This window comes from Myripristis murdjan, chromosome 5, assembly GCF_902150065.1.
Source record: "Myripristis murdjan chromosome 5, fMyrMur1.1, whole genome shotgun sequence".
NCBI classification, from domain to species: Eukaryota; Metazoa; Chordata; class Actinopteri; order Holocentriformes; family Holocentridae; genus Myripristis; species Myripristis murdjan.
This window is the reverse complement of record NC_043984.1, coordinates 17,791,458-17,806,825: the sequence shown is the minus strand read 5'-3', so window position 1 is coordinate 17,806,825 and position 15,368 is coordinate 17,791,458. Positions and strand designations below refer to the sequence as shown.

The following is a 15,368-nucleotide window of genomic DNA, read 5'->3' as shown; positions in this document are numbered from 1 at the left end:
ATAATTGTGTCTGTCCTTTTGAGAGTGAAAAAATGTCTTCTTGAATGATATATGACAGGGACAGATATAAGCTGATTGCAGGTTGGGTTATTGTTTTGTCTCGCTTGTTTTTTGTTTTTTTTTTAAATGCTGTGTAAGTTCCTGAATAACATGATTAGTTAGACATTTTACTCAACTTTCTGTCTAAAATTATTATCTGGATTCTCCTCTGACATACAGCAACAACCCGTAAAGGTGTTATAGTGCTTTATGTGTGTGTAAATGGTCCAGACCCCCATGTTTACCCATTCAAAATGCCAGGGCTGTGTTCACTCTAAACATGGGCCACAGGCAAGTCTGACAGAGGTCTTCTGCTGGAGCGCACAGGGAGATTTAAGGGAGGATAATAGGGAGTGGCAGCTATTTTATTACTACAAATTTGGCAATGCTTTGGCCTTACGGTAGATTAAAAAAAAAATGAGCAAAGCCAGTCCCTCCTCCTCCACCACCCAAACTTGTTAAACTTGGACACATTGACCACTGATGAAGCAGCAGCCTCAGAAAGGACTCTAGGGCATTGAAAATGGAGTGGGAGAGCTTCATTCTGTTTTTGTTCATTTATTATTTGTCTTTTCTGTCTCCCACAGGAAAGGAAACTGTCTAAAGTTGAGAGGCAGAGATTCAAAGAAGAGGCGGAGATGTTAAAGGCTCTCCAGCATCCCAACATTGTGCGTTTTTATGACTTCTGGGAATCACCGTTGAAAGGGAAGAAGTGTATTGTTCTGGTGACAGAGCTAATGACCTCAGGGACACTAAAAACGTGAGAATAAAAATAAAAATAAACCAATAAAACACATCATATCATTGTCATTACAGTAATATGTGATACATCCAGGTTTAACCCCTGAGAAACACTTTACTTGACTGACTGACTGTTCACTTAAACTGGATTTAACCGATCATGAGACAAAAGCATTAGTTACTTTTCCCCACCCTAAAAACAGGGTGGGGAAAAAGACTCTCTTGATAACAAAACAAAATAGTAAACGAGATAATTCCCTCATAAATAGACTTCAGATCATGAAAATTAAAAAGCTTAATTTGAAAATAAAATGTAAACAGGCAAATTATCTGTGTGTTTGGAGTTGATGCTTCATGAAGACAAAACCAATTAGCGACTGCTGGCCAGTGAAACATAATTAAGTGAGAGCATTTTTTCAACACATTTTCTTTTTGGGGTCAGGCCTTGATATGTCACTGTGTCAGAAATCAGAAACCTTGAAAAGCAAATATCCTCCCCTAGTACTGGTGAAACTTTGTTTTTGTTTTTTTGCACATGGTGATGTGTTAATGGATGGCCTCGTACCTTCCCACAGGTATCTGAAGCGCTTTAAGGTGATGAAGCCTAAAGTCCTTAGGAGCTGGTGCAGACAGATACTCAAAGGCCTTCACTTCCTCCACACAAGGACACCTCCAATCATCCACAGAGACCTTAAGTGTGACAACATCTTCATTACAGGCCCTACAGGCTCTGTGAAGATAGGAGACCTGGGCCTCGCCACGCTAAAGAGGGCCTCCTTCGCCAAAAGTGTCATTGGTTAGTTATTAGCCAGCTAGTTGTTAGACCAGAGTGTGCCTGTTGTTTTTTAACTGTATGCGAGAGCTTACTACAGTGTGTACAGATGATTGGGTTAATTTGTTGCATGAGAAATAAACAACATAATATATTAAAATTATCACAAATATTCTCTTAGAACAAGGTGTATTTTCCTGTAACATGAGTATTTGAGGCTGTTTTGTTAGAGTATGTAAAAAGGCCTGTGTAGTTTGGTCCACATGTTCTCAAAATCTCAAATACCAAAGAATGATGAAATAGATATTTTTTTTTTTTGTAAAATAACCTCATATCAGGGTATAGAATTTGCCTGGAGAAGACAGTTTAGTGTTGCTTTTTTCCATCAACCAACCATTAACAAATAACCGTTTTCTTACATCTCCAAAAATACTATTCACTATATTCATGGTGAATCAAGTTTATTGCCATCCTTCAGTACACATACAAACATTGGAATTTCATAGTGTAAGTTCACAGTGAGGAAGAGATAGAAAGGACAAAAAAAAAAAAAGGGGGGGGGGGGGGGGATACATTAAATATGTGGTTACTTAAAATAAATAAATAAATAAATAAAAGCATCAGATACATAAATATATAATAAAGAAAGAAAAACACTATATTAACCCATGTGCAAGTATAATAGCATTATAGATGTTCCTATGTCTTTGATTAAGGAGTCAGATTGCATTTGGGATAAAACTCTTATTCAGTCTACTAGTGGGTGCTCTGATTGACTGATACAGTGTCCCCAAACAAATAAATCATTAGTGGGATGGCAGGGGTCACTAATTATAACATGATGCATGTGAACGCATTCTAGTCAGACAGAAGGAGGCTCGGCACTGAAGACACTCCTAGCGGGGCACATAACCCGTTCCCGAGATGCTTTTCTTCGTAGCAGTCGAACTGCCATACTAGATTGTAACTAAATTTGTTAAAATACTTTCAGTGATGCATCATTGAAAACGCCTCCATCCCAAACTGTGAATGAGCATGTAAGCAAGGTTTAGACCCATGCCTATTGCTGTAATTGTTATATAGAGAATGGAGATCTTCTGTCATGAAAATGTTTTCCCATTGCACTAGTCGCACTGTCATATTTTCAGGCTCAAATGATCCAACCTGGCACGGTCAGATTCCACCCTTGATATTGCATCAACCTTATTGAAAGCTCGTACTCATGCCATTAATAGTTCAGAATGTGTAGGTGTGTGTATTTACATGCCTCTCTGCATTTGTGGGAGCGGAAGAAACACTGATACTCCCCTCTGACCATACGATTTAGCCTTTCTTGACTTAATTCCACAGGTACACCGGAGTTCATGGCCCCGGAGATGTATGAGGAGCACTACGATGAGGCTGTGGACGTCTACGCCTTTGGGATGTGTATGCTAGAGATGGCTACCTCAGAATATCCCTATTCTGAGTGCCAGAATGCTGCTCAGATCTACCGCAAAGTCACCAGTGTGAGTTCAGTTTTAAAGCTGCCAAGCTGAAATATTACTGAAATAATAGAATTGTAGGAAGTCCAAGGTGTCTTCAGCGCTTAGGACTTTTTAATTCTGTCCACCTACTAAGATTGTGTATATTATCACACTGTGAGAAGGGAGCATTTTTTGCAAGCTAAGTAGATTTTAAGTATTATTGTGTGTAAGACTCTCAAAGCAGAATTTATGACAGAGGTTCCCCTTTGAAGAGTGTTTTCTCATCAGTCCCCGTAGTGGAAATGTCTGGGAGTGATGACAGCACTTTGGAGAGTTTGTCTTTATGGTTTATGACACAGCAAACAATACAGTGTCTCTGTCATATGGAATGCAGGTCACACGCTGAGTGCGGCTCTTTCGTTTATATGTGTCACTGGGTGAGATGAAAGATAATGCTAATGCTGCCTTTTTAGCTTGTTATCATTGTGTTTTTGTGTCTCTCCAGGGGGTGAAACCTGCCAGCTACGGTAAGGTTAGCGACCCAGAGATTAAGGAGATAATCGGGGAGTGTATCTGCCACAGGTGGGAGGAAAGGTGAGTAGGGCTGGCCCTGTGACAGTGTCCCTGAGGCTAGAGACCCACCCTGCATGTAGGTAGAGTCTGATCTCCGCCAGAGAAAATCTGTCATGTTGTTCTGTTTCTGTTTCTGTTCCTGCTGTATGACGTTAATACCAGTATTTGGCTCTGGCACTGTTGATGTTTCTTTGAGTTGTGCATCATTAGTTGCAAGTGACATAGTAACCTTTGTGCAGCTCACTAGCTGGTGTTTATGTCCATCTTGCAGGTACTCTATCAAGGACCTCCTGAATCATGCCTTCTTTGCAGAGGACACAGGCGTGAGGGTGGAGCTGGCTGAAGAGGATGATGGGAAGAAATCGTCCATAGCTCTGAAGCTGTGGGTTGAGGATCCTAAAAAGCTGAAGGGGAAATACAAAGACTCTGGTGCCATTGAATTTACGTTTGACTTGGAGAAGGAGGACCCGGAGGTTGTGGCCCAAGAGATGGTAAACAAACTTAGTTAAAGTAATCTACAAATAAAAGGATATTGCTGCTCTAAAAAAATAAGCTCACAATTATTTATTTACATGCTTTGGTCAAAGACATTCATGAGGAATTAAGACTTGACTGGGAGGGACACAGTACATATATTTAAGTGCAAGATTGAGTACATATTCATGAGGGACAAAGCACATGGAAATAGGAGCACCATGACTAGTGTAAATGTTTACATAAAACTACACTGCTAGAGGGCAGAAAACATAACAGAAAACCACCAAAGAGCAGAAGAAACAGTGCAAAAAATCTCCGTCTTAACAAGCCTTTTAGTCTCATATTCTCTCATTCGTGTCTAATGCTAATCAACTTGTTTCCAGAATTTTATTTCCATCAAGAGCCATTTTCTTGATACTAATGAGCTGATCTACCTTATTCTGCCTTGTGTCATCATAGTTATACTTGTTCGCAGACATATTCTTGAAATAGGTGAAACTGCACTGGAAAAAAGCTCCACTGGCAGATGTTTTAAAAAAACAAGATTTCAATATTGATTTTGATGCTGAATTACTTGTTAACATGGAGATTTTATGATATAATACAAAATCACAGTACATCAATAAAGTACTAGAATGTGACAGAAATCCTATATCTTATTTGTATTGCACACAATAAATCTGTCAATAGATGGTCAATACCAGTTGTGTGCTTTGTCCCACATGGCGACTACCAGTAGTAAAGTTGATATACTGTGTCCCACTGTGTAGGACAGAAATGTCGTGTAAATAAATTACTTAGAGCCTATATCTCAACATACAGACATTGTTCCTTTTTTCTTTATGTATCCTGCACACACCAATGTCTCCTTTTTTACCATAGTAATCTCCCAGTCAGTGTCACTCTGTAATTGCATTTGGTGAATCTACATAGCCAGATTATGAATCATGAAAGAGATGGAGCGTTTGTCTTGAACCGCAGGTCGTGTTGTGTTCTAATGAAAGGATCCTTTGTTCTCTGGACTGGTGTTGATGTCACATTTACTGTTCGGTTTTGACCTTGGCTTTTGCAGTAGTGGTGAGACTGCACTCTCTGTTCCACCAGCTGGCTCCTTTTGTAGACTGTCTGTCACGGTCCTCACTGTCCCGTTACAGCACAGCCCCGTTTACCTTGGAACACTACTGCAGGCCCTTTTATTTGCACATGGTTTAACCAGGAGGCAGTCAGTGGTCATGTCTGAGCCAATATGCTTGAGGTATACACTGTATTGATTGAAAATCGAGCAACTGATCAGTTGATCCTCAGTGTTAGATACTATGTTATGGGTTCAGGAAAAGGCAGTCCTTTGTGGTTTGGGGGGAGGAATTGTATTGCTGGTGGATTTGCTGATCTTTTACATGTGTAATCAAACATGACTTGTTCATTAGTTGACCCAGTTTCTCCTGAGCCCCAGTGAACATCTCACCTGTGTCCTGTAGGTGGAATCAGGCTTTTTCCTGGACAGCGATGTAAAAATAGTTGGGAAGTCGATCCGGGACCGTGTGGCTCTCATCAAATGGAGGAGGGAGCGCACTGTCCCTTCTGGAGATGGCAAAGCAGCTGTGAAGAAGCCCCAACAGAACCTGCTGCAGGTGCCCTGTGCAGGTGTCCCACAGGGAGCCACATTAGCTCCAGCAGATTACGAAGACCCAGAGGCCAACCAGCACACCCTGCTCTGCACAGTGCCAGCCACCACATCTACCACATGTGAGAACCTGCAGCTGTTTTTTTAATACATGTGTGGCTCTGTTTGTAACCTTGCTGCAAATCACGTCTTACCCTGTAGGACAATAAAGATCGACATTCAAATACCTTGCACATAACTAACTCATGTTGTTGTGATGTGACACTGACGGTTATAAGAAATCCAGCCAGTATTAGAGCTCTTGTGGAGCTAACACCAGGAGATGACCCGGAGAAACATAAAATGATGAAGTTGGTTTGTGTCCGAGTATGTTGGAGAAAAACAGAGAGAAAGGCTAGTGCAGGGTGCAAATAGCACCTCTGAGTCATCTATGAGTCATCATCACCCAGCTTTTGAATTGTAATGAGGTGTTACTACACTGTCTCTTCCGTTCCCTCTCCTCTCTCAATGTCTGTCCGTCCTCCCGGTGAAGAACAATGTATTTTTCACTCTGTTCCTTGTCATTGCAGCTGACAGTGGAGTGGGCTCTACAATACAATCAGATGATCAGAGTCAGCAGAATGGAACCTATCAGTCCCTTCCAGAGCCCATTTCTACAGCTCAGATCATATACAGTCCTCCTGCACAGCCTGACCCTCAGCTGCACCGGGGGTCCTACCAGCAACCCACAGCACAGCCCTCACATGACAACTACTCACAAGCCTCCACGCAACTGCACCAGGGAGCCTACCAGCAAACCACCAGTCAGCTGCACCAGGGGGCCTATCAGCAGCCTGCAGCACAACTGCACCAGGCGCCTTACCAGTCTCATACAGTGAGTGCACACTTTTGTCTTTGTGCTCTCAGTGTATAACTTGAGGCTTAAAGGAAAATACCAGCCTAAAACATATTAACAGTTTTAAACCTTTCAGTGATGATTTACATTGTGTCTCTGGGAATGTTGTATTTTTATTTTGTGGCTAACTAGCCAAAACATCCACTGATGTCACTGGGAAATACCCCCTGCACAGTTACAGTGGCATTTGGCAAGTGAACCAATGGGAAAATGCAATTATATCCTGAAACAACAAAACAACACTAGAGACACAATGCTCAGTCACAGAGTGTTAACAGCAACGATATTGATAATATGTTTTAATATGGAATTTACCTTTAAACCTGTCTTGTGTGTGTGTGTGTGTGTGTGTGTGTGTGTGTGTGTGTGTGTGTGTGTGTGTGTGTGTGTGTCAACAGTCTTGTAAAATAACACAATATTTATTTTCTTTTGTCAAATGATACCTGAGCAGCGCCACTACAGTGAACCCTTTCTAGGCCAGCAGAACCTGCTCATCACTGAGGGTGCAGCGTGTCTTAGGCGTGGAAGTTCCTCCCTGGTTGAGATGTTACGATGTAGGACCCAGTCTCTCATTCAGACAACAAATCCACATTCCTGCTTCTGTTCCAAGCAGGATCTGGATTCATCAAATAGCATACAGGGTTCCAGGAAGTCAGTGCATGCTACAGACAGACCACTCTCTAACTCTGCCCAGAATGTTTCATCATCATCTTGTCACTTGCCACATTGTCACTGTTCCCATCATGACTCGGCGAGTCATTCCAATTCAGACTGCCATCCCCTGCCATTACAACCCCCCTCACAGCTGCATCTGAGCGCCCTGCTCAGCCCTAAACCTCACCACCACTGCAAAACCTGTGGGTCTCTCCTCCTGATGGACAGGATGAAAGCAGGAGGCTCTTTGGGACGCACACGCACAACCTCTCTCTCCCCATACATACAGCTTTCTCCAGTGTCTAAAACAGGCTCAGCCCCATTTTCTCATCCTGCCAGGCTTCCTGTATTCTCTTCATCACTTCCTTTAGCTCCGCCCTCTCCTTTGGTGTCAGCCAGTCCAGCAACTGCGCCATCCCTGATGACATCACATCTTGCCACACTGTCTTTACAAGATCTGCTCCAAAGGAGTTTGTATGAGGGTAGAGACCTCAATCTTCTTGACCAGTGTCTCCATCATATCGTCAGCCGCAGGGCAAGCTCCCCCACCCTCCCTGAAAGAGGGGTAAACAATCAGACACACAGCCATGGGGAAGCTGCGGGTATTACCCCCTCAGTATTTGAGCACACTGGCAAGAATCAGACCCTGGATGCACCTCCCATCTTTAGCCCATGTCTGGAAAGGAACCTGCTAGCATCATCACATGACGGCAAAGGCAGACCAGGTCCAATGGTATGTTAGAAAAGCAGGCTTCGCTTTGGCCAAATCCTGCCATAGCCACAATCTAAGGTACCTGCAAGTCCCTTGGGCTCTTTTCTCCCCTGATTCTACCACCTGCTTCGCTCTGCTGTCCCACAACAGTGGGGGTAATAAAATAACAAGACTCTGGTAGTGCACAGTTTAGCACCATATTACCCCTTTTCCACTCCAGGAACTATCCCCAGAACACTGGAACTCTTTTGAGGAACCAGGAACCCTTACCCCTGTTTCCACCAGAGGAACCAGTGCCTCTTTTTGACCTGGGGTTTGAGTTCCTGGGCCCCAAAACCGTCCCTGCAGCTGAGGCAAACTGAGGTAGAGGATGCTGAACATCCCAGACTGGTTAAATGTATGATGTTGCTAGCATTCTTAATTTCATTTTCGATATCTGTTACTCCTCAACATTATTTACCACGCAGTGGTAAATAATAATGACCATAACATCAGCTTCAACATCTTCAATGTTAACTGATTTAATCTCGTCAGTCGCATGCAGATTAACTAGACACCTCCTTCATTTTGTGAAGTTCTCTGGCAATTTGCTTTGCCCCTGAACCCTCACCCAAAAGCAAGATCCAGGAACTTTGGACTCAGATGTTTTTGGTGGGAAATGGGCTTAAAATGGTAGAACTTAGTATAGTGTGGATGGCAGTAGACTAATGCCTTAACCCCTTTGCTATTACAGCTTCTCCTGTGTAACCCTACCAGCTGCTAGGAACCAATCACTCTCCACATTCTTGCTGATGATTATCCTCGCCTTGACACACCAAACATTGAGTTTCACTTGTCATAGCCAATATATGAGTTTGACCTCTGTTGTATAATGAATCTGTTATATAATGAATCCTCCTCTAATATAGTGTCCAATGAATGAGGTCTCTCCTCTCTGTTTCTGACAGACAGTTTCTGCTCCAACAACACCAGGCCCTTCTGTGCACCAGAGTAGACAGACAGCACAGAGCTTCCCAGCTGCAGCACCCGCAGTCCAGTCACAGCTTGCTGCCCAGCCCACCCAGGAGCAGGTATGCATCTATCTGCGACACTCCCTGGCATCGGCAACAGCATCATACAGCAAATCAGAGTTAGGCAGGAAAAATGTGGATGTTGAGCCTGATTAGTGCCACAAAATTAATATGCAGTTTAGTGGCATAATTCCTCCACAAATACAATGTATTTGCTGGGCATATATCATATCATGTGAGTGAGGCACACGAATATATCTGGCTTCTGCTTTTCCTCTGCCAAATGCTTCATCATGTGTATGTATGTGTGTGTGTGCGTGCGTGCATGTGCATGCTGTAGTATGTGTTTTGCACATCTTATATCCACTGTATGTATCACTTGAGGTTTGTGTCTCCTCCCCGTTTGTCTCTCTTCTTGTTAGTGCCATCTCCAACCAGCTGGTATCCTGCCCCAGGTAGAACCACAAGCCTCTTGCTGTGGACTGCATACACAAGCCTCACAGAAACATAAAATCACATACAGTCCGCTTGTTACGAAACTCACTGATAATAAAAAGGAGCTTCTAGACCAGCTTGAATAACTGGCAATTTATTTATGTGGGAGATGGAGAATTAGATTGTATTTCCATCACAGAATTCACACTACACACAGTACTTTTAGAAATTATAATTCCAGAGATGGTAGTTTCACAGCCTCATGAAAGGATAGTGTAGTCAGAGTGTGAAACTGAAACAGATTTAATTGTGTATATATTGAAAATGTTCCAATACTTTTCATCAGTGATTACTTATTCTGTCTATTATGGTCCTTTTTTTATTTGAGCGCTCTCTGTCCCTCTTTCATTTCCTTCCTCAGACATTATCTGCAGACCAGCCTGTACCTCACCTGAGTCCTTCTGACATATCTGCCAGTTTTCCACAGTCAGCCGCCACTGGTGCACCACTTCTGCAGCCCCTGCAGATCAGCACACAGGTGTGCACTTTTAGGGTTAAACACTGTAGATCCTGGTTCATGAATGAGACCAGTGGTGTAAACATCCTACAGGAATCAAGATGAGTTACAGGGTTGAGTAATAAATGTAGGGACTGTGTGAATGTGTTAATTTCAATAGATTGGTTGTTTTTCTTCATTTTATATCATTTCTCCCTTTTTCTTTCCCAGTTTCCCTCACCATATCCTGTCATTCAAACAGGGGGCTATGAGCCCCCTTCCTTCACCCAAGCTCCTCTGCCATCTGCCTACAGCAGCAGTGGCCCTCCCATGCCCAGCCCCTATTACTCACCTGCACCCCACCGTCCATCTCTGCCTCTGACACCTCATACTCCCTTGCCTTCCATGCCCAGTCTTGGCACCCCCCAGACCCCAGTGTCCTTACCCCAGCAGGTGTCCAATGTGACACTCCCTATTCCACTTCTTGCCATGGCAATGCCCCCCACAGTGCCCAAACAGCAGGGGGGTGCACCCACTTCACAGCCAAACTTTTGCAACCTCCATTCCACCCTTCCCTTGCCTCTCTCCCAGGTACAACATACCCCATACCCTGTCCCTCACCCTGAGCAGGAACTGGCAGAGCAGCCTGTCCAGGTGAATATTTGATTTAGTTCTCAATGTAATGGTTAGGTCATGGGGCATCTGTAAAGATAAGGTGCCATTGTGTGTTAAAGGAACAGTTCACCCAAAATCCAAAAGATACAGATTTTTTTCTCACCTACATCTAGAGAGTTTTCTCTGTGATATGGCAAGATTTCCAGTCTGCCGCAATTTGCCCGGCAAACTGCACCATCTCTATCTGTCTCTTGTTTGTACTGACTGGGGCGGATAGACACAGTTTGCCGGTGTTTTCAGCAAGAAATAGTTTCCAATGAAACTCTTCATCCCCTTAGCAAGATCATGGCAGACTGGAAACCTGGATGGATTGCTACCGGTAAGTGGGAAAAGATCTTTTGGGATATTTTGGATGAATCGTTCCTTTAAATATTAGTTTAGCTTATGCAGGGCATATATTTGGTTAATGCAGAGTTTAACAATATCTATATTAGCTGATGTGATATTATTTTCCAGGTACAAGCGATTGCTGCACAGGAGAGTTTGGGAGATGTTCAGGTTTTGGCTCCTGCCCACCCCGTCTTGCCTGCAGGCCAGACTCCACTCTGGGGGAGCAGGTTGGATGCAGAAACTACTGCCGCTGGCCTAGACATAACATTATCGGCAGTCTCAGCTCCTACAATTCCAGCCACACCCCAAGCCCCAGCTACAGCCTTAGCCTCGGTGTCAGTCTCAGCCACTGTCCAAGTTGAAAGTCAAGCGGCAGCACAAGCTCCATCTTCAGTCCCTGCACAAAGCCAAGTCCCAGTCCCAGTGACAGCTCAAGCTACAACCCTGCCTCAAGCCTCAGCTACGACTTTGGCTCCAATCCCAGCTTCAGTTCCAGTCCCAAGTCAAGTTTCAACAGCAGCCCCAGTTCAAGCTCAAACCAAGGTCCAAGCACCAGTTTCTGCACCAGGTCCCACTTTAGAACCATCAGCAGTCTCATCTGCAAGCTCAGGCTCATCAGCCCCAGCTAAACCCCAATCCTCAGTTCTAGGTTTAGTCTCGGCCCCAGTTTCAGTCACACTGCCAGCCCCAGTTCAAGCTGCTACTCCTGGCCTTGCTACAGCTCCTGTCGCAGCCTCAGTCCCAGCTCCAGTTCTGCAGCCTGCTGGCATGCAGACAGCAGCCCCAGTGCCTGAGTGTACCAGCCTGGCCACGACTCAGCAAAACCTAGACACTGCATCTGCATCTAGCTCCCCTCAACCAGAGCACAGTGTAGAGGTAGGGATACGGCCACAATCGAGTGTTTTTGAGTGTAAAAATCACTTTTATTGTATATACACTTTCTTGAAGAATTGCATTTGCTGATTGAAAATTATTTCTTAATCCTTCAGTTATTATGTTCATTTTGTTCTAATGTTTAAAACAATATCATTAAACACAAGCACTTACAAGTTTATTTGTCACACTGAATTGGTGTTGTGAAATGTCACATCATCATCCCTTGTATCTTGAACCCAGTCCATCTGAGATTGAAGTACCTTCAAATCAATGACATAAACAAAACTAACAGGCAGTTCAAGTTTAGTACAAAGACGATAGTGTTATGAAGTTTGCTTTTGTTCATTCTGGTAATACAAAACTCCATTTCATTCAAAACTCCATTTCATTCAAATTCCAGTATTTTATTTTCATGTATTTTAGTATTTTTAATAATTTCCATATTTTATAAAATGTTACAAAAGTATTAACTGCTTTGTTTCTGGTCATTGTTCTGTCCTAGGAGGCCCTTCAGGAGAAGCCAGTGTTATTGCCCAATTACGCCTATGACAGGTGTGTAGTGAATTTAACATTAATACAGAGGTGTTGAATGCAGTCAGAAGATTTGCTTTTGCTCCTAACAGTGACTAATGAACAGTGCCACCATGAGTATATAAATATAATGTTTTTCATATTTTCCTTTGTAGTCTCAACTCTGATGTGACATCTGGTAAGGAAACAAGTGACGGCTATGAGAGCTTGGCTAGTGGCGGGAAGGGCGATGGAAAACCCAGGAAACACCACCGCAAGTCTGCCCGCACACGTTCACGTCAAGAAAGGACCAGTAAACCCAAACTGAGCATGCTCAATGTGAGTCATGATTGTTTATGACCAATCAAGTCACCATTTCTTATAATGATAGTAGATTTGTCACATTTCTGATTGTAAGGTTTAACCCAAAGACCATGTGACCCATAGGTTTGCAACACCGGCGATAAAATGGTTGAATGCCAGCTGGAGACCCACAACCATAAAATGGTGACATTTAAGTTTGATCTGGATGGAGATGCTCCAGAGGAAATTGCCACTTACATGGTTAGGCTGTACTGTTAACTTCCTGGCTTTTGTTGTCTTACCTATTTTTATAGTGATCATACACTGTAATAGTTGTTGCGGTATTGATGGTATGTATTATAAAACATCTTTTAAAAAACTGCTTTGCCACAGGTAGACAATGGCTTTATCCTACCATTGGAAAAGGAGATCTTCATTGACCAGTTGAAGGACATTGTGGATAAAGCTGAAGACATGCTGAACGAGGACATGGAGGGTGAGAGGGTCTCCACCCTGGGTACTAGTCCTCAGCAAGGCCTTACCTCTGAAGGGCTAGCAGGAGAGGTAAGGGGTTATATACAAATACAAAAACAATTCATACAGATGCAGACACAGATTTGGGCAGGTACAAATAAGGCAGCGGACGTAGACGTAGCAGACGGTACTGTAGGACTCAGGTCACATTTGTCTCTGTCTCTGCAGAGTCAGCAGCCTGGAGCTCCTCAGCCTGTCTACCAGCAGAATGGTACATCAGTTTCTGTTTCTAAATTCATTCATTTGTTCAGCTCACAATTTCTTTATTTTCACAGCAACTTGAAAGGATTGTGTGACAAGTTGTATTTGTTAGTAATGCACTTGTCAGGAATCCCATTATTGATTCAGCTTCATTGCTTTGGACTGCAGTTCTTCATACAGGAAAACGGTGGTTTATAATCTGCCCTGTGGAGGAGACTCCTACATCCAGCCAGGAGACCCCTTCTGATGGGACAACTGCCCAGTCCCCTGGCAGTTCAGCCACTGCCCAGCCTGCTGATGGTGGAACTGCAGGGGCAGCTGCATCCAGAGGTGACTTTGTTTCCAGAGAGCAGTTTCAGCATAAAAACCGACTGGTTAATGGAGCAATAGCGCTATCTTGTGGCGGCTTAATGAAAAACGCCCCAATGCTCTCGGATGGGAATTTCATGTCTTTAAAAAGGAATAATTCACCCCTATTTAGAAAGATATTTTCCCACTTACCCCTAGTACAGTCTATCCATCCATGTAGTGTTTGTGTAATTTGGCAAGGTTTCCAATCTGCTGCAGTCTCCCCTGGCTCCCGGCACCCCAACACAATGGGGCTGGAAGGGTATTTGTTTTGTGGGACTCAAACCATAAAAAATTTCGATGTGGAAAAACTCAACAATAACAGCTCTGTATCTGCACTAAATACCTGTCTTCCTTGGCAGGCAATATTCCCACCAAACTGTTCACCCCCGAAGGCTGTGGATTGTATGCCATTGTTTTTGGAAAAAGCTGTTGGTGCTGACTTTTTCAGTGCAATACAATACAATACAGTAAGCATCCAGTCTCTTTGTATTAAGGTGCCGGGAGACAGGAAAGATTACAGCAAGAAACCTCGCCAAATCTCACAGAAACTATCTGGATGGAAAAGTTGTACTAAGGATAAAAGAAACATTTCCTTGTTTTTCAGCAAACTTTTCCTTTAAAAAAAGGTTTAAAAAGAAATTTATTTTGGAACCACATATTTGATGAGATGTATAGTGTGTCCTTTAGTGTCCAGATATTACTCTGTGTCCTGTCATTAACTCACATTTTCCTCCTACAGAAGAGGGGTCTTCTTCCACAATGTCTGGTGGAAGTGGAGGCTTCACCTATGAAGTTTATGGATTCTGTAGTCCTCCAATCATGTCCAACACAGACCCGCTCCTCTTGGCCACTCTGTCTCCCCCTGTGTCTGCACCTCCGACCCTTCAGTCATTGGAGCCGAGCAGCAGCTCAGTGCAGCAGGCCCAGCCAACCAGGGCTCAGACTGTGGCCCCATCAGCTCCACACGCCTCTCTGCCTGCAGATGAGTCACAGGGATCACCTCTGGGCACGGTGTCCCCCGTCCATGCTGCTCAGCAGATGGCAGAGATGGCATGTGCCACCTCCATGGCTGAGGAAGTGCCGTGCTGCCCTCTGGTCATGCCGTTGTCTCTGGATGTGAGCGGTGCCCAGGGAGGCTCTCCTCTCACTCCTCTGACCCTCCAGGAGCCAGGCTCAGCCAGAGAGCCCCTGTCTGTCTCCTACTCCTCTGCGACACGGAGCGACCGCCCACAGCAACCTGTAGTGCTCCACCAGCCATTTGCTAGTGTGGGAGGGGCCAAGGTGTCCTCACTACCCCAGAGCCCGGCACCGACTCAGCATCCAGCAGTGCCCAATGAATCAGATGGTGAGGGACGGGTAGGCCGCGGGGGCTTTGTAGACAGCACCATAAAAACTCTGGATGAGAAATTGAGGAACCTGCTCTACCAGGAATATGCTCCCATGTATCCGTCTGGCAGCACTGCAGAGACACCGGGCTCTGGCACTGAGTACATCCAGTCTCCACCTGGTCCAGACAGCGCCACAGGGGGGTCGGGAAACAGCACCCCAGGGCCAATGGGGGAGGGACGCTACAGGGCAGGAGAACAGCTGGTAAGCACAGACATGTTAACATTTCATTATAAGAATAACTCCAACTTCAACCTAAACTGATATTTCAAAGAAAATCATAAATGTACAGCTGCACTTTCTTGTCA

The 15,368-nt window shown here is 44.1% G+C and overlaps 1 protein-coding gene across 5 annotated transcripts in view; it reads left to right on the top strand.

Moving 5' to 3' along the window:
- The window catches only part of wnk2 (WNK lysine deficient protein kinase 2), a 30,065-nt gene that overhangs the window by 6,421 nt on the left and 8,276 nt on the right, over positions 1–15,368 (top strand). For 4 of the 5 annotated variants that reach the window (XR_003928203.1, XM_030050638.1, XM_030050639.1 and 1 more), the window contains exons 2-21: positions 627–799; positions 1,356–1,576; positions 2,903–3,060; positions 3,524–3,612; positions 3,863–4,082; positions 5,547–5,814; positions 6,262–6,566; positions 7,039–7,974; positions 8,901–9,023; positions 9,386–9,418; positions 9,820–9,936; positions 10,126–10,548; positions 11,026–11,775; positions 12,278–12,327; positions 12,462–12,624; positions 12,733–12,849; positions 12,982–13,152; positions 13,291–13,333; positions 13,492–13,653; positions 14,414–15,264. Coding sequence is in view for 4 of the 5 variants with exons in the window: in XM_030050638.1 (XP_029906498.1) it covers positions 627–799; positions 1,356–1,576; positions 2,903–3,060; positions 3,524–3,612; positions 3,863–4,082; positions 5,547–5,814; positions 6,262–6,566; positions 7,039–7,974; positions 8,901–9,023; positions 9,386–9,418; positions 9,820–9,936; positions 10,126–10,548; positions 11,026–11,775; positions 12,278–12,327; positions 12,462–12,624; positions 12,733–12,849; positions 12,982–13,152; positions 13,291–13,333; positions 13,492–13,653; positions 14,414–15,264 (5,373 nt within the window). In the remaining variant the exon portion in view is untranslated. The remainder of the gene's footprint in view (positions 1–626; positions 800–1,355; positions 1,577–2,902; positions 3,061–3,523; positions 3,613–3,862; positions 4,083–5,546; positions 5,815–6,261; positions 6,567–7,038; positions 7,975–8,900; positions 9,024–9,385; positions 9,419–9,819; positions 9,937–10,125; positions 10,549–11,025; positions 11,776–12,277; positions 12,328–12,461; positions 12,625–12,732; positions 12,850–12,981; positions 13,153–13,290; positions 13,334–13,491; positions 13,654–14,413; positions 15,265–15,368) is intronic. The other variant, XM_030050640.1, reaches the window with a different exon arrangement.